General features: G+C 41.0%; 1 protein-coding gene across 4 annotated transcripts in view; it reads left to right on the forward strand.

The window, feature by feature from the left end:
* Window positions 1-478: 478 nt before the first annotated feature.
* ATP7A (ATPase copper transporting alpha) overlaps window positions 479-21,882 on the forward strand; it is a 61,947-nt gene continuing 40,543 nt past the window's right edge. For 2 of the 4 annotated variants that reach the window (XM_005291799.5, XM_042851048.2), the window contains exons 1-2: window positions 479-592; window positions 20,243-20,383. In XM_005291799.5, coding sequence (XP_005291856.2) covers window positions 20,264-20,383 — 120 coding nt within the window. In that variant the 5' untranslated portion in view covers window positions 479-592; window positions 20,243-20,263. Of the gene's footprint in view, window positions 593-613; window positions 639-20,242; window positions 20,384-21,882 lie in introns of those variants that run through there. The other 2 variants (XM_065556606.1, XM_042851047.2) reach the window with 2 other exon arrangements.

The following is a 21,882-nucleotide window of genomic DNA, read 5'->3' on the forward strand; positions in this document are numbered from 1 at the left end:
GTCACCACCTCCTCTTCTTCCATGGTTGGTGCTAGGTTCACCTTCCTTGTCACAAAGCTCCACTCACTTTCTTGGAAAAAAATTGAACAAAATGATCTTATCTCCCCTTGCTTGTGGAAGCTTTGATGTTTGTAAATGAGAACATTAATTAACCTGTGATGTTTGTCTGCTTTTCAAAACTAAATGGCAGCCACTTGACTAGAAATGGTATTTTCCTTAAGGAGAAAAAAAATCAAACTTTCTCTAGGGTGCGATGTGCCGATGCCTTACTGCAGCAAAAACGCTTGACTGAAAATGTCCCCACCGCGTTCCCTTTCTCGCATTGGTGGGACCTGAAACTCGTACGTGCCACTCCACCTCACGAGGCCCCTCCCTCTTGAGTCTCCCCCTTGTCACATGATTGGGGGACTAGACCGAGCTCTGTCACGTGGCTTTCTGCACTGGGATGGCGCAGAGGGGCTGGCAACGGTCGTGGGCGGGGCTAACGTGGCACGAGGCCATGGGGGGCGGAGTTGCCGCTGCTGCGCTAGGGGGCGGGAGCTGCTAGCGCTGCTGTGGCAGAGAAGGAGCTCAGCTGGCGGAGCGCTGCTGGGTGAGTCCGTGTGCGCGTTCCCTCGCCTGGCGCTGACGGGCCCGCGGTAGGCGTGCGGGGCAGCTGGCCCCGTCCCTTGACGCGCGCGTATCTCCTTCCCCCGTCTGCCGTGGTCACTGCTGCCCCCGCGCTGTGGTGGGCTTTAGCCCCGCTCCCTGGGCTCTGACATGGGGTAGGGGAAGCCGTGACAGCCGGCAGCGCGCTCCTCAGGCCCAACAGCCCCGGGCTCTGGTGACATCCCCTCCCGCCGCCCCGCTCTCTGGGTCGCTGAGCCGCTGACCACGCGGACCAGAGCCTCGCACAGATCGCCGTGTTGGGCGCACCAGGAACATGGGGGGAACAGTTTTCCCATCCCGCAAAATGTTTGAGTTATTTGTGTGTTGGGGGAGGTCGGGAGGGAGAATGCATCAGCTCTGCAGCTGGTGTGAGGGGCTATGCCAGCAGGAGAAGCCTCCCTCGCATCCCCTAAAGATTAGATATGGCCAGGATGATCCATGCAGGGTTGTTGTAGCTGTTGGTCCCAGGTTATGAGAGAGACACGGTGGGTCAAGTAATATTTTTTACTTCCCTTGGTGAAAGAGGCAAACTTTCTAGTGTACAAAAAGCTTTATTTCACTCAGAGCTGAAGAGCTCAGTATAAGCTCAAAAGCTTGTCTCTTTTAACAGAAGTTGGTCCAATAAAATATATTACCTGACCCACCTGGTCTTTCAGGATGACCCAGGTCATTTTCGGGAAACAAGGTGGTGATTAAAAGGCTACTGCTGGCTTAGTAACATGCCGTAATCAAACCTGAGTCTATTGGTAACACTTTAGATGATTAAAGAGTTAATACAATCCTTGCATCTCTTTTAATACAGTTTGGGATGGTGTGTTTTGTTTTGTTTTATTTCTCCCAGCTTGTATTGTGAAAGTCAACAGATTCAGTTTCCCTCTTTAAGTCAGTTTTTTTCAACAGCTTGGCTTTTCTAGGGGGGTGAGGGGAAGTCTGTTTGAATTGGAATTCCCCTTCTTCCCCCCACCCCACCCCACCCCACCCCAAAAAATGTAGAGGCACTTAGTGCTGGTCTTAAGTTTTGTAAAGGCAATTTTTGTTTGTTATAAAGTGTAAGTTTAGAGCCAAATTTCAGTTGAATGTTCCTTTTACATTTTTATTTAGCAGCTAGCTACCAGAGTGACTGTGCACTTTATATCTAGTGTAGTTGTGACCGGACTGGTCTCAGGAGAGTGACATTAGAGAGATAAGGAGGGTGACCAATTTTTGGTGGTGAGAGTGACTCGTGCCCCACCTACTTTGTGCACTCTATAGACCGATGGGTGTATACTGAACCCAATAAGGTGTTCCCTACTTAATTGCTTTGCTTCTCTACCAATTTGTTTACTCTAGTGATAGTGCCTGTAACAGGTGCTGTTGCTTAATTGGAATAGTATCAGTATAAATTCCATTATTGCAGACACGGCTGATGCCAAGGGGTTAAGTGATGTCTAACTAGGAGATGATAATAATAACAACTAGCTCTTCTACATCACTTTTCTCCATCAGATCTCAATGTGTTACAAGAGAAATCAGTATCATTATCCCCATTTGGAATGTAGCTGCTGGCCTGCAGCATAACTTTTGTCTAGTCCAAGCAAAAAGCTGTTCATTTAAATATAACTGCATATCTATATAATAAGATTCCAGGATTGTCACTCTGCCACTTTGAAGCGTAGAATGTCTGTTGAGTCAGTGTGAAGCAATGGAAACAGCTACAAGCCTGGTTGAGAGCGCTTTATGTTTAGAATATCACCAGGTTTAATTATCACTGGGAGTCAGTCTGTTACCATCCAGTTTTTAAGTTCTCAGCCATGAGACCACCAAACTCACTTCACATTCTAATGAGAGTCCCTTATGGTAGGAAGAATAAACTAACATAATGAGTGGCAGGGAAGGGGATGCCATCAGGCTGTTGTAAAGAAATATGGAAGGACCTTTGAGAAGGCTGAGGAAAATTCCTTGGCTTCTTCCTAGTCTATTTTTTATACCGTGTTCATCACTGTAATATCACATTAAGCAAGAAGACTAACACATCTGTCATGTACTTTTTTTCTACTTTCTTCCCTCCTTCCTTTCCTCTATCTGTGAGAGGTATTCTTCCTCTCAAAGGGAAACTCCCAATGAACTAAATCCTTCGCTTTCTCCATTTGGCTGAAATATGGCAGCATACCTAATGGGAACTATGTCATTTTTTTGGATTTCTTCATTGGTAATATTGCTGGAAGAGACCATATTTATACAAAAATAATCTTCAATTTGATGGTGTAATAATAAATTGGCCAAGAAATAATTGTTTATACTTGATAGTGCAAAGGTATAGTGAAGTGTGTATAATACCACCTGTGAATCTATTGTCTGGACATACACGCAAACTATAATTATCATTCTCTAGTCAAGTTATTTCGATTAAATGCATGTAACGGAAGAATAGACCTTTTGCCTCTTCTTCAGGTGGTGAACATGTCATTTACTGTTCTTACTGTTCTCATATTTTTATTTACGCTTGGATAATTCATTATGCATTGTTCTTGTTTAGCATTTTTAGACTAATCCTAAAAATAAGTAGCCTCTGTTAGTCTTATTATGTATCCACATAATTGAGGTGTTTAAGATGCATTCTATCCCTTAATGTTTACATGGTCCTATTTGGGCTATATTCATATTCTCCAAAACCCTCCATTTGCCATTGTCTGTAGTGTTTGCTGGAAGGATAGAAGCAAGAAACAGGATTTGCTATTAATTGATCTCAGGTTTTATTAAGCTCTAGTTTGAACTGTAGTAAAAATGTTTGCCATTTATACTTTCTGATGTGCATCTTATAAAGAGCTAGAAGCCCTGAAAGGATTTTTCATAATCCATATACCCCAGGCAGGACTCGTTAATATCTGGATTTTTTCAGTTTTTAATTCAAGCAGAGTGAAACATAACCAGTTGAGAGTCTCACAAAGCTTAGATGTGTGTTTAGGATGTGCTGTTATCCCTGGAATATCTAGTTACATTACTGCATAGGTAAGAGCAGTGCATGTAATCATTTGCCAGTAGAGACCAAAAAGTTCAATTAGGTTAGCTTCACTGGGAAGCTCTGGTGTAACTTTCCCTCCAGACCACTCAAAAAACTGCACTTCTTTAGTTTTACAAACAAATGCTTTAACAATTAGAAACAATAAATTACAACATATCTGGCAACCTGGTCCTACAAGACATGTGCCTGTTATCAGCCTGATCATATACCTTGTGTGCTATGTCCCTTAACTGAACCTTTGCCTGTTTTGTATCTTTGCAGATTGTAATGTCTTTGAGGTAGGGGCCGCATATTTCTTTTTCATACAATTCCTAACACATCTTTCATGCTACCATAATACAAATAATAAATATGAATACGTATAAATGAGAAATCAGTGGTTTATAAACCTAAATTTGTCTCTAGCGGTTAATAGAATACTAGTATAATACCTTTGGGATTCTGTTCCAACCTGCTGTATGATTTCAGATAAGTCCACTGACCTCTCTTCTCAATTTTTGCCAGCTGTAAATTGAGGTGTTGACCCTCCCAAAGGTATTTTGAGGATGAATATTTGTACAAAACTTAGAAAAATTGTCAGTTTTGCATACGTGCTATATATCCTTACTGGTCATAAGGATAAAACAGATAATACAAACCTTTAGTTTATTTTAGGTGGGACACCCAGTTGAGAGTCTGGGATTTTAGCAGTCTTGCAGCCTTCATTTTACATGACTGATATTCTTTTTTTTTTTTTTTTAATGTCCACATGGTAACATGCAGTTGTGAGTGATTATATTTTGGACTCCTCAAGCTTCAGTTGATTCCATTTGTGATTATTCTACTTTCAAAATTCACTGTTTGCACATTAGAAAGGGTGGCTTAACTGGTTGTGGTATAGTATCTCTGTGTTAGTTTATGCCTGATTACAGCTTCTTTTCCTCTTTTACAGTGAAAATTGCCTTTGAGAAATATAGGTTCTTTCCCTTTGTGTCTCCTCAACTACTTATTGCAAACACCTTTTGTTGAGTCCCTTGGAGAAAATGTGGTACTTGGAATCAAACTTAGAGAGACAATCAGACCAAATAATGAAGCCTACAGTACCTCAGTCTAGTGGCGAAGGTCCTGTGGAGTCTAAATATTTTTTATAAACCTGCTACTCAGCTGCTGAGAGCATCTTCGCTATTTGGTATTCTGCTATTACAGAGCTAGCCTATTCCTAGTTTTGTGCTGACTTCATTGATGGTGTCGATATACAAACAAGGAAGTAATATTGTTTTGTGTTTTGTAAAACACAGGGAGAAGAATAATGGGAAAGGATAAAAACGGGCCGAGAAAGGCGTTTCTAAGGATATTACATAGTGAAGAATATAATAAAAAGTACAATAAAAAGCTATCGGGTGCCTTACAAATCCCATTTGAGCCCAAGCTTGTATATGAGATGATGATGCTTTTGACTTTCTTCCAGCATAGCAGTGATGCATTGAGAACCTTTCGGTTTCTTGCATCCTAGTTGTGTTTCTGTTTAAATTAATGGTAGAAACTGCCTGCCTTAGACTGACATGCCACTTGTTTGTGATGGCAAATCCTAAATTTTCTTTGTAGAAGGTCTACAGTTGGAGCAATACCTTGGCTTTGAGTTCAGCCATTTTTTATCTCTAAAACAAAGTGTGATTGGAACCTCTAGTTAATACAGTTTTATAAATGTGTACTTGACAATCTTGTATTACAAGTTACTCACTAGACACTGCTTGCCTGCTGGTGTAATGGTTACGATCTTAAAATTTAGTATATAATAATATATGCTACTTGACATACTTTTCAGACACTAAATAGGATTTTGATTTATAGATGAAGCTTCAGCCAGATCTTGCCTCTACCATCATCAGACTTTAATAATTCCTTGTAGAATGAGCTGCTTCTCTGAGCTACTGCAGATAAAAAATGCCCTTGAGTTTATAGGTAGCCTGTGTCCTTCTAAATGTATTGATAAAACCATGTTGTAGTTTGACCCACTGTAGTCTTGATACAGGAGATAATCCTTCAGCCTGCATTCCATAAAGTGGAAGCTACTTTTCAGATTTATTCCATCTCACAAATGACCATGATTTGGAACTTAAGATGGCAACATTCTGTTGCTCTATAAATGCTATCTGTTTTCCGAGTTGCTATTCAAAAGAAGTAAAGTAATGTACAGCATTGGTCCCACAGAAGCCAAGTTCGACATTCGTGGCATACTGCAAGGCTCATCTGTTTACAAAGGCATTTACTGATGGAGTTGCTTAGGGGAACTGGTGTCTCTTTGGTCAGAGAGATAACATATTTTAGGGCTTGTCTACACTTAAAACAATACAGCAGCACAGCTGTGCCCGCTACTGCACTTCAGTGTAGACAGTGCCTATGCTAACAGGAAGGATTCTCTCATCACCATAGGTAATCCACCTCTCCGAGAGGTGATAGCTGGGTCTATAGAAGAATTCTTCTGTAGACCTAGCACTATCTATGTGGGGACTTAGGTTAGCTTAACTACTCTGCTCAGGGGTGTGGATTTTTCATACCCTGATCGACATAGTAAATTGACCTAATTTTTTTGTGTAGACCGGGCCTTAGTTGTTTTAAATAACCATGCGGTAGCAGTTGTTTAACGCTTATGGTTGTTTGATTGCATCTAGAGATTAGCAAATCCTATTAATGTATGCAAAAAAACCCAACCCTTAACATAAGCTAGAGAAGTTGTGAAAGTCATCTGTGTGGGCCTTCTAATTCATTAGAATGGTCCCTGCCTATGGGAGTTTTAAAATGCCCCAGGATGGTTTTTAAAAATTAATTTTCAGTAATGTTGCTTCTTATAACTTGGTAGAATATTTCGTACCATATGGATTTGAAGATGATATGGCTGGAACAGTTCAATAAACAATGGTATAGTGATTGACGTGATTGGGAATCAGGAACTCAAAAGTTCAAATCCTGTCTCACTCTCAACTCATTGTGTGGCTTTGGACATGTCATTTAACTTTGGTATCTGTCTCCACATGTAAAATGGGGGTAAGATGTATCTTCAACACAGGAGTTTAAGGATTAATTATTAATATTTGTGCTAGGCAAATTACATAATATAATTAGCATGTCACAGGCTATTTAATGGAGAGTTTGTCTTAATTTAATATTATCACTAGGAAGAAATTCTGATCACAAAGTTCCTCTTCAGCTTCAACCAGACCTTTCTGCCCTTAGAAATAGTACTGAGTGTAGAACCTTGTGACTTAAGGCCACTGGCAGCATATCTACACTGCCACTTTACAGCGCTGAAACTTGCAGCACTCAGGGGTGTGTGTTTTCACAACCCCTGAGCGAGAAAGTTGCAGCGCTGTAAAGTGCCAGTGTAGACAAGCCCTAATTCAGATGTAAATTTTTGTTTGTTTTTTGTTAATTTAAGTTAAAACTGTTGTTTTGGCCATATGTGAAGGAGAGGAAGATGGTATCATACCCTCTTCTAGGATTTTTATGACATCCTTATTCTAATAAAAGGGTACTTACCACAATAACAGTTTCAATTTCATGACATCGGAAGTTCCTACATAAAGGGATGGATGAGTGAGTTGTCTTCCTCTCTGGTCACTCTGCCGGAAGGAGAGAGTGAGCTGTGAATGGAAACTGCATAGTGCCCCAAGCTCTTGCTTATCTTGCTGTCCTTAAGCATGACCCCACCCTATCAGAATACTTGCTATCTGAACTGGCAACATCTTCTGTCTGCCTTAATTTGGATTTTATACCAAGAAACAGACTCCTTTTCCTGAAAAACATGTTTTCTCCTGATAAAGGAATCACAGTTTAGCAAGATACAACATAACTGAAAGATATCTTCACAAGTCAGAAGGTAATTGCCTTTTCCTGGTCTTAGCTACCAGGCATAGATGAGAGGAAAAATAAAATGAACTGCTTTCAAAGATGACTCTTCTCATTTCTTTTTCTGCACATCTCTTGCAAAAAGTTTGATGATGTAAAAAGATGCCTTCTACTTCTCTTGGATACTTACCCTAAAATAATTATTTCTTTCCATATATTGTTTTGTCAAAAATAAAGGTCAAAAGTGACCAGTTAGGTGCTGTATTTTCCAGGAACCAGCAGATCCTGGTTTGTGTGCACATCTCACTTTCAAACAATTTAATGCTCTTAATTAAAAATAATTTTATCAAGCTTCTGATAACTTTTATTTTGGTAGGTAGGTCAGTTAGGAGTTAGAATATTGTACTGAGTTAGGAGCTACCAGGTTCTGGTTACTGATATGCTATATATTGCTGCATGATATCCAGCATCTCACTTAATGTTGTGTTTCAGTTTTCCCATTTGTAAAATGGGGATACTTCCCTACGTGACAGTGGGGTTTTGTGACTGAGTTAATGTTTTTAAAATGTAGGCCTACATTTTCAAAACGGATCAGGGACTTTTTGGGTACCTTTAATTTTTGGGTGTCTAGTTAATAACACTTTGAAGGGGCCTAATTTTAAGTACTAACACTTGTTCTCTGAAGATCAGATTCCTTTAAAATGTCTCAACAGGGGTATCCAAAAAAGTAGTTACCCCAAATCACCAGGCGCACTTGAAAATTTAGGTTATAAAAATTATCCAAGTGCAAAATACAGTATTTTGTCACTAGCTGTATTATCTTTTGTCACTCTGCCTCAATAGTGGGTGTGTAAACCTAATACCAAGAGAATGATCAGGATTTATGAAGAATGAAAATTTGAACTGTTATAGACAAGGATGGCCATATTGTGTCATGGTACAGCATGGTCCACTAATTTCCACATGACTTGCTGCTAATCAATAAGGAGGTGCAGACTATGCAGATTCCAGTCTCAATGTGGAGTGTTCCATCCAGCACTGGAGTATGAGTGGTGGCACAACATGTATGAACAGCTGTAATTGGAGGTGGTGTAGTGGTTAGAGCATTTGGCTAAGAAGTCAGGGGCTGCTGGTTTGCCACCTCATCTGCCCTGCAGAGTTACAACAGCTGGGACTCCACCCCAGTGGGTGTAGCAGCTCTGACAAAATAACTACATGAAACTGGAGCAGAGAATATCGCTTTAAACCCTGACTCAGTAAAAACTGTGGCTCCCAGATTAGGGTAGACCCTGCCCTGCAGAGCCCTGGGAAACTCTTCTCACATAACACAAGAACCAGGGGTCAGACAATGAAACCAATTGGCAGCAGATTTCAAACAAACAAAAGGAAGTACTTCTTCACACAACACACAGTCAACCTGTGAAACTCTTTGCCAGGGGATGGTGTGAAGGCCAAAACTATAACTGGATTCAAAAAAGAATTAGATAAATTCCTGGAGGATAGGTCCATCAATGGCTATTGGCCAAGATGATCAGGGATGCAACCCCACAGTCTGAGTGTCCCGAAGCCTCTGACTGACAGATGCTGGGACTATATCAGGGGTCGGCAACCGTTCAGAAGTGGTGTGCCGAGTCTTCATTTATTCACTCTGATTTAAGGTTTCGCGTGCCAGTAATACATTTTAACGTTTTTAGAAGGTCTCTTTCTATAAGTCTATAATATATAACTAAATTATTGTTGTATGTAAAGTAAATAAGGTTTTCAAAATGTTTAAGAAGTTTCGTTTAAAATTAAATTAAAATGCAGAGCCCCCCCGGACCAGTGGCCAGAACTCGGGCAGTGTGCGTGCCACTGAAAATCAGCTCGCATGCTGCAGGTAGCCTACCCCTGGACTAGATGATTGCCTGTTCTTTTCATTCCCTTCAGCATCAGGCTTGGCTAGATGGACCATTGGTCTGACCCAGTATGGCCATTCTTATGTTCTTGCATGCCGGAAGTATGGGATGTCAGACTAGATTATCACATTCAATCAGTATTCAATGGACATAACTTTAAAAATCAGTTTTATTTGAAAATGCTTCTTTCCGTGTCACCTTTAGATTTGAGTGCAGTTATATCAAATAAAAATAATCAAATGAACATTTGCAACAAGTCACATTAACCCTGGTTTTGGTTGCAGGCCTCTGGTAAATACTGTTCTTATCATAAATATCTCTTAACAAGGGAATGTACAACAATGAGTAAATCCTAAAGATCTGATAACATTGTCTAATCTAAGGGTGAAATTCTGCCCTTGGGTCCATATATGAAAGAAATTGGAGAACCTAAACGAGAGGCCGTGTAGTCCAACAGATAGGGCATTGGCACAAGTAAGGAGACCTGGATTCTAATTGCAATGCTGCTGCTCAGCTGATGTGTAAACTGCCGCGAGTCACTTCCCCTCTGTTTCTACTCCCACTTGTTGTCTGTTTGGATTGGAAGTAAGTGTCTGAAGAGTGCTTAGCACAATGGGGCCCTGATCTTGATTTGGGGCTATAGGCATTACCTTCGTACAAAAAATAACTAATATAGCAATTTCTGACAAAACTTCAGCCAAGTTAGTGTGATGAATTAACAGCATAAAAAGCTAAGTCAAGCAACATGCACCCAAGAAGACAAATGGATTTGGAAAAGTATCCAGCCTTTCTAGCAACATGTTGGGGAACTGGAGTACGCATTTTAGAGGAGAAGAGTTAGAAAATCTAAGTTTAAAAAATAAATACACTGTTTTTGTTTTTTGTTTTTTTCAAAAGAGCAGTGTGGGAATATGGATGCTTTCTAAAGATATATAAAATACACACATACTGCATAGAAAATGCTGTAATTCATAGTTGATATTTATATATTAAAAAAAGACCAGTGGCTTGAGGAATTTCTAGTGCCAGAGACTATATTGAAATAGAGGTTTCTCTTGTTTTAGTGTCCTCAACATAGCCATCCATATCAGGAATGGCTAGAGTTCTTAAACATTCTTCAGTATCCTTATGTTAGGGAAACTATTTTTCACATGAACTGCAGAGCAAAAATAGTGTGCTTTTTACTAATCAATTATGGTATACAAAGAAGGCCTCAAAGTTTTAACAACAACAAAGCCTGCCCTTCTTGACAGAAATTTGTGAAAGTCCTAACAAATCATTGGAGATATATTCTGCTCCTGGTGAGGATCCTTTTTTGGAGGAAAAGTCTTTTTCTGTGCATGAAACGTACACCTTCAAACCCATCAAACTGGAGTGATATAATCTTGAGATTAGTTTATTTAGAGATTATGCTGGACAGGACAGTATGCAAACTAGCTGTATAGGTGATAGGGTTGCCAGGTGTCTGGTTTTCAACCGGAATGCCCAGTTGAAAAGGGGCCGGGTGGCTCCACTCAGCAGTGCTGACTGGGCTGTTAAAAGTCCGGTCGGCGGCACACTGGTGGCCCAGGGCTAAGGCAGGTTCCCTACCTACCTTGGCTCTGCGCTGCTCCCGGAAAAGCGGCCGCCAGGTCCCTGTGGCCCCTACATACTGGGGCGGTCAGGGACTGGGATACTCCATGTGCTGTCCCCGCCCCGAGTACAGGCTCTGCAGCTCCCATTGGCCAGGAACCATGACTAGTGGGAGCAGCGAGGGGCGGTGCCTGTGGGCGCGAAGGCAGCACGCACTGTGCAGAGCTGCCTGGCTGCCCATGTGCATGGAGACTGCAGGGATCTGGTAGCCGCTTCCTCGAAGCTGCGGTAAGCGCTTCCAGGACCCTGCATCCCAGTCCTCTGCTCCAGCCTGGAGCCCCCTCCTACACCCCAAACTCCTCATCCCTAGCACCAGCTGGAGCCCGAACCCGTGCACACACCCCAAACCCCTCATCCCTGGCCCCACTCCCAGCTGGAGCCCTCACCCACCTGCACCCCAACCCCCTATCCCAGTCCAGAGCCCCCTCCTGCACCCCAAACCCCTCATCCCTAGTCCCACCCCAGAGCCTGCACTCCCAGTCCAGAGCCTATACCCCCTCCTGTACCCCAATCCCTGGGCCCAGCCCCGTGAAAGTGAGTGAGGGTGGGGAAGAGTGAGTGACCAAGTAGGGGGCTGGAGCAGGGGCAGGGCCTTGCAGAAGCGGCGGGGCATGGATGGAGCCTTGGAGAAGGGGTGGGGCAAGGGTGTTCAGTTTTGTGTGATTAGAAAGTTGACAGCCCTGCTAGGTGGTCATGATTGGGTGCCTGGCTGTAATCAAATTAGATCCTTCCAGATCTGAATGTCTCAAAGCACTTTACTAACATGCCTACATTAGGCTTTGCAGCACCCGTATAAGGTGGGAAAGCTGCACTCTTTCTTTTTCACCCCTTGTCCCTGTTTTACAAATAGGGAAATATGCAGGTTGACTTGCCACACAGGAAATCTATGGCAAAACCCAGAATAGAACCCAGATCTACTGATTTCATCATGTGTTTTAACAGTTAGAACTTGCTTTCTCTTGATATGTTACTTCTATCCTTATTTGAGATAATATTGATTACAAGATATAATAATCAGATACTGTTTAGTATTAATCTACCATCACAGCTGTTACTGTGAATGTTTGTGTAACAATTCTATAGTGTAAACTCTTGCTTTTCAAAAACTGATAGTGATTATTTTCAGCATTTTTTTGTATTGTTACGCAGCTTTTAAGCTCTTAAGAATTTTTTATAAATTATTTAACGATTATTAAATTTATTTTTCAATTGCTTAAAGCAATGTAGTCAATTTTTAAAATAACAAGTATTTTTAGATAGTGCTATTATAGTTGCTTTTCAAGTGTGACTTGAAGAGACAGCTTCCTCTTAGCTAAAAGGGGAGTTTAGCCATTGCTTCTGATAGAGCTATCAACTGGAGTGACAAATAATTGATTTTTTTGATTTTGTGTCTGCACCAAAAAATCTCTCAAACAATTGTTTTTAGGTTAAACAAAATATTAAGTTCAACTAGAAACAAACATCTTTTTTTTATTCCATTTAATTTTTGGATGTTTTTATCCTTTAATTTTTTTCAATAAACCAAGGTAAATTTTGAACTGAGTTTTGAAATGTCTTTTTTTGGCTTTCAGGTGTTTTTTTTTTTTTCTTCTTTTTTTTGTCTGACACTATTTGCTGAATTTGACCTAAATTCACGAATAATTTTGGTTGATCCCAAATTAGATTTTTTGTTTGGTGAATTTTACCCACCTCTATTATCAATAAGGGTGCTAACTGAATTGCTAGAATTTGCTAAATAACACATTTTATAAAGCATTAAAGTAGTACTTCTAGTTTGCTTGTATCTACCTATAATGCAACTTTACAGATTTATATTGAACAGCCTAAAATTTAACTTTAATAGTTATTTCCCCTGCCTGATCCCATAATTCCAGGGAAAAAATCATGCCTGTGGCATATGTCCAAATTTTGCACACTAATTACAATCTAGAAGTCCATAGTGTTGTTTATATAATGCAGCTTCCTTCTGCGTATCAGTCCTATGTTACTGGCATTTTTTATATATGGGCTTTTAAAAAAAAGGTTCAAGAGATGTTGCTGATGGTATTCAGACTGGGCCTAATCCACCTCCCCCCACTTTGAAATCAGTTCACTGACAAAAAAGAAACTTTGTTAACATGGAGTTAAGATTGCCTTTTGGTATCTCCTATCCTTCCAGAATGTCTTGTTCAGCAACACCAAACCTCTGAAAAACAGGAAATACAAAGTTAAGGGACATATCAATGAGTCTTTAACTCTGACTCTGGACCTGGGAATTATCTACATTCACTCCCACTGTGTTGTATAGCTGTATTGAATGGTGGAGGGAGCAGCTTGGCATAATTGTGATTGTGGTAGGAGGAGATCTGGGGGTCTCTTCCCCTTTGTGCGGCCACTCTCCCCCCCCCCTTGGCTCCCCGTTTGTGTAATCGAAGTCAGAAGATGCATGTATTTCTTGAGAAATTAGCATGCCTCATTTCAGAGATGCTCTGTAGCAGTGGTCCCCAACGCGGTGCCCGCGGGCGCCACAGCACCTGCCAGGGCATCTGTGTGCGTCCGCTTACTGACAAGGGAGTGCCCCGCCACCGAGGAGCGCGGCCGCCGAACAAGCAGCCGCCGAAATGCCTCTGAGAAGCGACAACGTCAAGAAGCGTCGCCGCAGAAATGCCACTGCTTTTCGGTGGCGATGCTTCTTTGCGTTGCCGCATTTCGGCGGCTGCTTTTCCGGCGGCTGTGCTCTTCGGCGGCTAGTCGTCAGGCGCCCGCCACACTGAAAAGGTTGGGGACCACTGCTCTATAGGGTCAGAAAGTTCTGTAGCTTGTGTCAGTAGCAACGCACTTATCCTGGGGATTATGAGCAGTGAGGCCTCAAATGAGACTGCTCTATGGGTTTAATGATAAATATAGTGTTAAATAGCATCCTGTGCATAAGGGTGAAGGGATTATAAAAGGGAGTGAAGGTTTTTTAATATTTAGCAGCTGTGTTGTTGTTTCTGTGGGCTACATGCTTGAGTGTAGGGCAGGTGTAGGTAGCTCCTGTTCAGTACAGATCTCCTAAACATGAGTTTTGTCTTTACCAAAGAGAAGGCATTGTGACAGGTTCCCCTCCCCCCCTAGGGTGCTACCTGGGACTGGGGTACCACTGAGTCCGCCTGACCCACCAGCCTGGGCTCCCTTCACACTGTATTGCTGAGGGAAGTCAGCCAAGTCCTCCCTCAGGCTTCAGACTGCACTTTACCAGCACACATACAGGTAGGGAGACACACATGCTGAGATCAGCTCTGCATGGAAAAACTCAGCTAAGGAATTGCCCAGTACTCAAGTGCATGCCCCCCCCCCAAGAGGGTAGACCCAAAATTGTACCATCTTGCACTGCACAGAGCACTATACAGTCTATGCTCATGAAATTTGCCCCCTCCCTCAATGTGGAGAGAGACATTCAACAGCTTTTTGCCCCCCAGTTATGAATTCCACACACTGGGTTTCAAACAAAACAAAAACAAGTTTATTAACTACAAAAGATAGATTTTAAGTGATTATAAGGGAGAGCAAACAGATCAAAGCAGATTATCCGGCAAATAAAACAAAAACGCAATCTAAGCTTAAGATACTAAAGAAACTGGTTACAAGTAGTAATTTCTCACCCCAAATATTGTTTTAGGCAGATTGCAGAGATTCTTGAAGGCCAGCTGCACTTGCCTGCAGCTTAACCTTCAGATATTTCATTCACAGGCTAGACAACCTTCCAGCCTGAGCTCAGTCCTTCTCCCCTCGTTCAGTCTGTTTCTTAGATGTTTACAGCAGCCATCTTGGGCGGGGTGAAGAACCAACCCTGATTATGTCACTCCCCTACCTTAAATAGGTTTTACATATGGCGGGAATCCTTTGTCTTCCAGTGTGATTCCTACCTCTGGTCAGTGGAAAAATACTAGTATTATCATGGAGTCCAGTATCAGGTGACTTGATCACATGACCCTGCAGCCATAACTCAGAGGCTGTTTGCAGCGTTCCCCGGAAGCCTTTCCCGATGAGAGGGTAGCATCTTCTATGACCTATTGTTCTTCTGAATGGCCATTTCCAGCCATCAATCTAGACTGATTTCATTCTGTCTAGTGACCATTTCCCGGGTGTAAACATATTTGTAATAGGTGCATTGATAACATTTCTAACTTCAGATATAAAAATGATACATGTATATAAATATGATAATCATATTCAGTAAATCATAACCTTTCCAGTGATATCTCAGGTGCCCTATCTTGCACAAAATATATCGTCATTATGCCATATTCATATCATAATAATATTACTATGAAGAATATGGGGCGTAATGCCACAGGCATTAGACTTTGTCCTATAGTGGTCACGTACCCTTTTCCCTGAGTGTTTTGCAATATCTGCAAAGGCAGACTGCAAGTATGTGTTAAGGGTGTGCCGGAACATTGCTCAAAGAGGTCAGAGTTAAGGTTGTCTTGGAGTATACCTTAACTCTGTATTTCCTGGTTTTCAGAGGTTTGAATTTTGCTGAATTTGACATCCTGGATGGCCATAAGATACTACCCGGCAACCTGAGCTCTGTATTAACAACAAATTACAAGACAATCTGAGTAGATGTGCAAATTTTAGAGCACGTAAGAAAGTCAATCTTTAAACAGAGAGGTTTTCTTAACTGTAATTATAGCAGAGTGCCAGAAACATCCCATTGTCTTCAGGAGGAGTTGGATTGAGCCCCTTGCCAGGTTCTAGTCATTTTGTGCCCAAACCTGCAATGTGTTGGTTTCATTTCTTACTTATTTCAGTTGTGACTGAGGGCACTCAGCTGTTGTGTGTTCTCAGCTCATTGCAAGACCAATCCCTTACCTGCAGTAGCAGAAGCCTTCCAAAGAATTACTAAATGCATTGAAGTATGGTGATTTTAAACTAGGTTGTTCAAGTTTTGTAAGGGTATGAACCGAACAAATTGGAGAATCATTTCTAATTAAATATTTTAAGTTAAAAACTTTTGAAATGTTTGAAGTAAATGTAATGAGATAAGTAAGTGTTTTAAGTAGGGCTGTACCCTAAAAAGTGATTCTGTTAAATTAGTGTGTGAGGCTCTATATTCACTAAGTTATGCATCATCATCAGATGAATTCTTTTCTAGCAAAGTTATGCCATATGAAAAAATTTAGTTGGTTGCCAGAAACTTTATCATTTTTCCTATTACCAGCTTTGCACTTAAAACTTTTCAATAAGTGAAAAATGTTAATGCTTGTGTGCTGGCATTTCATCATTACTCTGCTTTACATTTTTAAAAGGCACCAGATTAATTCCTTTACATGTAGAGTTTGTCATGCCATTAATTTTGTGTGTGTGGCATTTATTAGTTATATAAATAACTATGCAACACACTATATGCTTGGGGGGTGAAGGGGTCTATGCCAAGCAAATAACAGGCACTTTGCCCTGTCCAGTGATGCAAACCAGTACAGTATAGAACAATAAAATAATGAAGACTGAGTAGTGGGGATTATTGTGATTGGAGCACATCACAGGATAGAGGGTTTTAACGAGATTTTTAGAGGAGGAGGAGGAAGGTTGGCATACCTTAGGGCTAGTCTTCACTTACCGGCTGGTCCGGAGGCACGCAATCGATGTTCTGGGATCGGTTTATCGCGTCTGGTTAAGACGCGATAAATCGATCCCGGATCGATCCCGGAAGTGCCCACAATCGGCGCCGGTACTCCAGCTCTCCGAGAGGAGTACGCGGCGTCGACGGGGGGAGACTTCCGGCCGCGTCTGGACCCCGGTAATTCCGGACTAAGGTACTTCGAATTCAGCTACGTTATTAACGTAGCTGAATTTGCGTACCTTAGTCCGAAGTCCGGACTAAGTGGGGACCAGCCCTTAGTGGGAAGGCCATTCTGGGGGCACACCCAAAGTCACGAGTGACTAAATGAGTGAGATATAAAGGGAGTGTAGAAGTAAACCTTAGAGGGAGTGTATTGGAGAAGATAAGGGCAGAGAGATAGGCAAGATCCATTGTAAGCTAATTGTAATGTGAACAATAAATATGTCAAGCTATATTAATGTATTACAGAATTAATATTTACATTACTGGAAATCCCAGCATATACGCATGCTATGTTAGTCACTGATATCTAGGGGAAAAGTGGAGAAAAATTCTGCTGATAAACATTTTTTTTTTTTATTACGGAGGATGTTTGGATGAAAAAGGCCTTTTGTTTGAGTTCATGTGTAGCTGCTGCTTATTCCTCGCCTGAAATCCTTTTTCTCTGTTGTGGAAAGAAATAATCTTTACTGAAATTATTTGTTGTGTAATAAACCGGGTTCTGAATTTGGGTAACAAATAAGCAGCAGGTGCAGATGAACTTTTAAAGATCCTGTTTTCCCTATGAAAATTTTCTAGTAATATAAAGAGGAGGGGAGAAAAAAACCCTGAAATTTGTAATAGAGATGCTCCCCCACTAATTAGGCCACCTTCTTTCTCCCGACTGTTGCAGAGTATCCACAAACACTGACCCTGATTCAGGAAAACAGTTATGAACACGTTTAAGTCTATTTTTATTCAGGAGAGCGCTCAAGAGTGTACTTAAGCATTCTCCTGAATATGAATAGGGATGTATTTTTGAACTGGGAGCACGTTGAGTACAGTTCTGCCTCCTTTCATTAAAAGACTACCTCCATGAAGAAGCCAATTACCATCAGTCACTTGGGTAGTCACTTAAAACAGGTTTCACTGTATAGCAGCAGCATTATGTGGAAAGTAGGATGTCTTTCTGAATATTCCCTTGGGGTGTCAACAGGGCTATAAAATGGCAGAAACATTCCTGTGGTTGACCTTGAAAGAGCATGCTGAGGCAACAGTAAAGAGGGAGATAGTTGTTGAAACTTAGTTTTATAAAATAAAATAATCAAATTAAGAAATTCCCGTATTCCTTAAAGTTAATTTGTTTTGTGCTGTGTTTATGGAGCCAAAAGCCACCAATTTATGTAGCAAAACAAGGAAGCTAAGACACATATTTGTCATGTTTGTGTCCAGAGAGCTGGGTGAATATAGCCATATGCTTCTTAAAAATTGATTTTTGATCCCATTTATTCTTCTCACACCCAATAGTGACTGCCTGACAGACAAGTTCCTTAGAGCAGTGTTTTTCAAATCGTGGGTCGGGACCCACTACTGGGTCACGGCATGCAAGGCGCTTGGTTGCCTTGCTCTGGTCAGCACCTCCAACTGGGACGTTAAAAGTCCCGTCGGCAGTGCTGCCCAGCTAAGACAGGCTAGTGCCTACCTTTTCCGACACCACGCTGTGCCCCGGAAGCGGCCAGCAGCGGGTCCGTCTTCTAGGTGGAGGGCCATGGGGCTCCACGCGCTGCCCCTACCCCGAGCGCTGCCTGGTACATATCAATTTCTTTGTTAAATTGACGAACTTATATAAGCTTGCAACGTCCAGCGGGCATAACTAGACACTACAAGATGGAGGTTCCTAGGACCAGAGGTATTGGCTAGTGTCATTCGCTTGCAAGTAGCTGGGAGGAGCTTGCATGCCAGAGGCTGTGGGTGAACAGCCCAGGAGTGGGGTTTCTCACAGCAGAGCAGGGTAAGTCTGGCTCCTAGAGTCAAGGATTGGAGTGGCCTAGCAGATCACCAGTCCAGACAACACCAGAGGGGAACATCATAGAGGGCATCAACAATTTTCTTCTACTGGGTCCCCCCCCAAAAAAGTTTGAAAACCACTGCCTTAGAGAGACAAGGTGGGCAAGATAATATCTTTTACTGGACCAGCTTCAGTTGGTGAGAGAGACAAGCTTTCGAGTTTACACCGAGCTCTTTTTCAGAAATGTTCATTGTTACATTTCCCCTTCACTTTGAAATCTTCTGAGGAAAAACATATATTCTTAGTTTGTTGAAATGAATGCTAATTAGACCAAAGTGTCACTCACGTTTCATCTCATTATTAAGCATTTAGGCTTCAAAAGAGTTTCAACTTTTGTGTTTTTTCTTGTAATAGTCATGTATGTGAGTTCAAGATAAGAGATAATCCTGATATTAAAGTGGTTACTTGACAATCTTTGTGCTGTTCTAGTAGATTTCAAAGCAAAACCAGATATTTTCATATCTTGTGTCATGGGGAGGAACAGCATATTAATTCTGAATGAATTACAGGAGGTAAAGTCTCTCTGCAAAACCAGTTTTATGAAACATTTTGAATGTTATACTGTAGTTTAGTTTTCCTGCAATCAATTCCCATACCAGCAAAGCACTTAAGCTTGTGGTTTGCTTTAAATGCATGAGTAGTCCCATTGAAATCATCTACATACTCTGCTGTCTTCATTGCTGTCAAACATTAGGCAGTTACTTATTTTTTTCTTTGGCAATTGCTCATACATTTTCCTGGTCAAATGTCTGTTGTAACTTTTATTTATAAAAGACATAAATTCCTTCCCCTTTTTCTCCTTGTTTCGAAGCTTATTCTTGTTTTCTATGACTTAATTTTTTTTGCCAATGGCTTGCATAATCTAAATATTTTGCCTCAAACTCTACTTTTGTTTGTTTACTTCTCCTAGTTAAATTTTCAAACTTGAAAATATAGTTTTAATGGCCTTCCATTTAATTATTTGGTTCAGTACATTTTAGCATTTACACAAACAGAAATGAATGCAACATCCTGCTAAGTAGTAGTAAGTAGAGCTGCCTCAAGGACGTGTCAAAAAGGCCCCCTATCTCTTACAATTCATTTCTTAGGATTACATTCAATATGGCTGCTGTTCTTATTAGTCACACAATAGTGTGTAAAACAAACAGACCCGTGGAAGATTAATTCTCTTCTCGCGCATTCTTCTCTCCTTCAGATTTCACTCAGTGACATGGTAATTGACATTACAAAAAGCCACATCTTATTGTTTTTTGTTAACTCCTTGCTTGGAGGTAGAACACTAGTGATTCAGAGCTGATCCATGCAATTAAATTGTCTTGACTATAGCACAGAGCAAGTTTTAAATGTATGAACTCTTTTCTTAATAAGTATATACTTCAAAGGTAGAGGATTTATGTAAATGGTTAAAGGATTCCTTTAGACATCTATTTCTCTGCAGTTCCTTGCCCCCACCAAGTTGTTACTTGTACTTAAATTATACGCAACCAGTTACAATATCTATTTAATCGTATGCAGGTCACCTTGTTTTAGACCTTCAATGCAAATATGAGGTTGGATTGCTTTTTCTTTTTATTCATGTCTCAATATTTCCTTTTGACTGATAGGAATGTGAAGACTCAAGCAAAATGGATCCGTCAGTGGTGCCAAGATCCATGGTAGCCTTCGTGGAGGGGATGACATGCAATTCTTGTGTTCAGACCATTGAACAACACATTGGGAAAATGAATGGAATTCACAATATCAGAGTAAGTAACTCTACCAAAGTCTCCTACATGATATGGTTCTAATGGGAGAAGCCATAATAACGATTGATCTGAAGTATGCAGCAGAGGAGGAAAGGACTTAAAAAGTACATAGTCATTTTATTACCTGTGGATCTGCTGTTTAGAGTGGCTTTGGCATATTTCCAGTGCCAGAGAGATACTTTTCCTGCAATTGATGACAATTCATTTCATGTTTTTTCTAAAGCACCTTTTCTCTCATACTTAACCAAGTTCACCAATGTAATGTATAGAAAGCTGAGGAGAGGAAATTATGTAGAGTCCAAAAGAAGAGAGCAGATAGAGGTCAAACAACAGGAAAAGTGGTGGTGGTCCACTTTTAATCCCAGTATAATGTAGTAATAACACTTAGCTCCTACGTAGGGCTTTCCATTAGATATCTCATAGCACCTTTACAAAGGAGGTAAGCATCAGTATTCTTATTTTACAGACAGGGGAAACTGAGGCACAGAGGTGAAGTGACTTGCCCCAGGTCTCCTAAATCACAGTCCAGTGTTCTGTCCCGTTGCCTTACTGTGGCTGTTTTACCCTAAATCTCTTCAGGTCTTTTCTTCCAGACTGGCTATGTAGTGAGGCAGCTTGGATCGCCTGTGAAAGGAGGGTGTGCCTTGAGTTGCTCAGTAAATCCCAAGCTAATTAACTATGGTGCCTTTCACCAGGCAAAGGAATGTCACTATGATGTGGAATTTGAGAGTGGGGATGGAGAGTAATGCAAGGGAAAGGTGAGATTCTTGGTGTCCCTGCCAGGCATTCAGAATTCCCTTTCCTTTTTACTGTGTTTATATGGGAATGGGAGGTGGTATTAGTTGCATCGTGATCTTTTAAGGGGAAAAAGTAGTTCTCCTTCTTCTTCTTTATTAATTTAACTATTACTATACAAAAGTGTTTTTAAAAGAGGTTGAGCTTTTAGCAGAAATAATTGATCTACTTTTAATCAAAACTTAATATCTTCAGAGTTTCTGGCTCAAACAAGAAATCCAGCTTTTGTAACATGGGCTATTCTGGTGCAAGAATCTGTCTATCTTGAAACAAAACTCACTGGGGAATATTTTTAACATGTAAGCTGTTCTGTTCTAACCAATACATCCATTTTACAATATGTTTACAAATAATAAAGCAATTTAACACTTTATTGATCCATTCTAGTCTTGTGACCTGTTTGGTGCCAGAAGGCATATTTAATCCTACCAGTTACAGCAGCAGTGTGCTGTTAATCCTAACTGCTTGGTGCATAGGTGAAGTTTTCCCCTGCAAATTGAGGTTTTAACATTCTGTGGCAGTTAAATAATCGTGCATAAAACAATGTACCCCTGCTTTCTGTAGGAAGGTATTTCCATCTTAATAGTTGTGGTCTAGACAAACATTGGGCTTGCTAAAACAGTGGAGCCTGTTTTTTGGCATGTGTTCACTATAACTAGCTGTGATGTGCAGCTGCTTACCAGAGGATATGGTGCAGCCAGCTA

Source organism: Chrysemys picta, chromosome 9, assembly GCF_011386835.1.
Source record: "Chrysemys picta bellii isolate R12L10 chromosome 9, ASM1138683v2, whole genome shotgun sequence".
Taxonomy (NCBI): domain Eukaryota; kingdom Metazoa; phylum Chordata; order Testudines; family Emydidae; genus Chrysemys; species Chrysemys picta.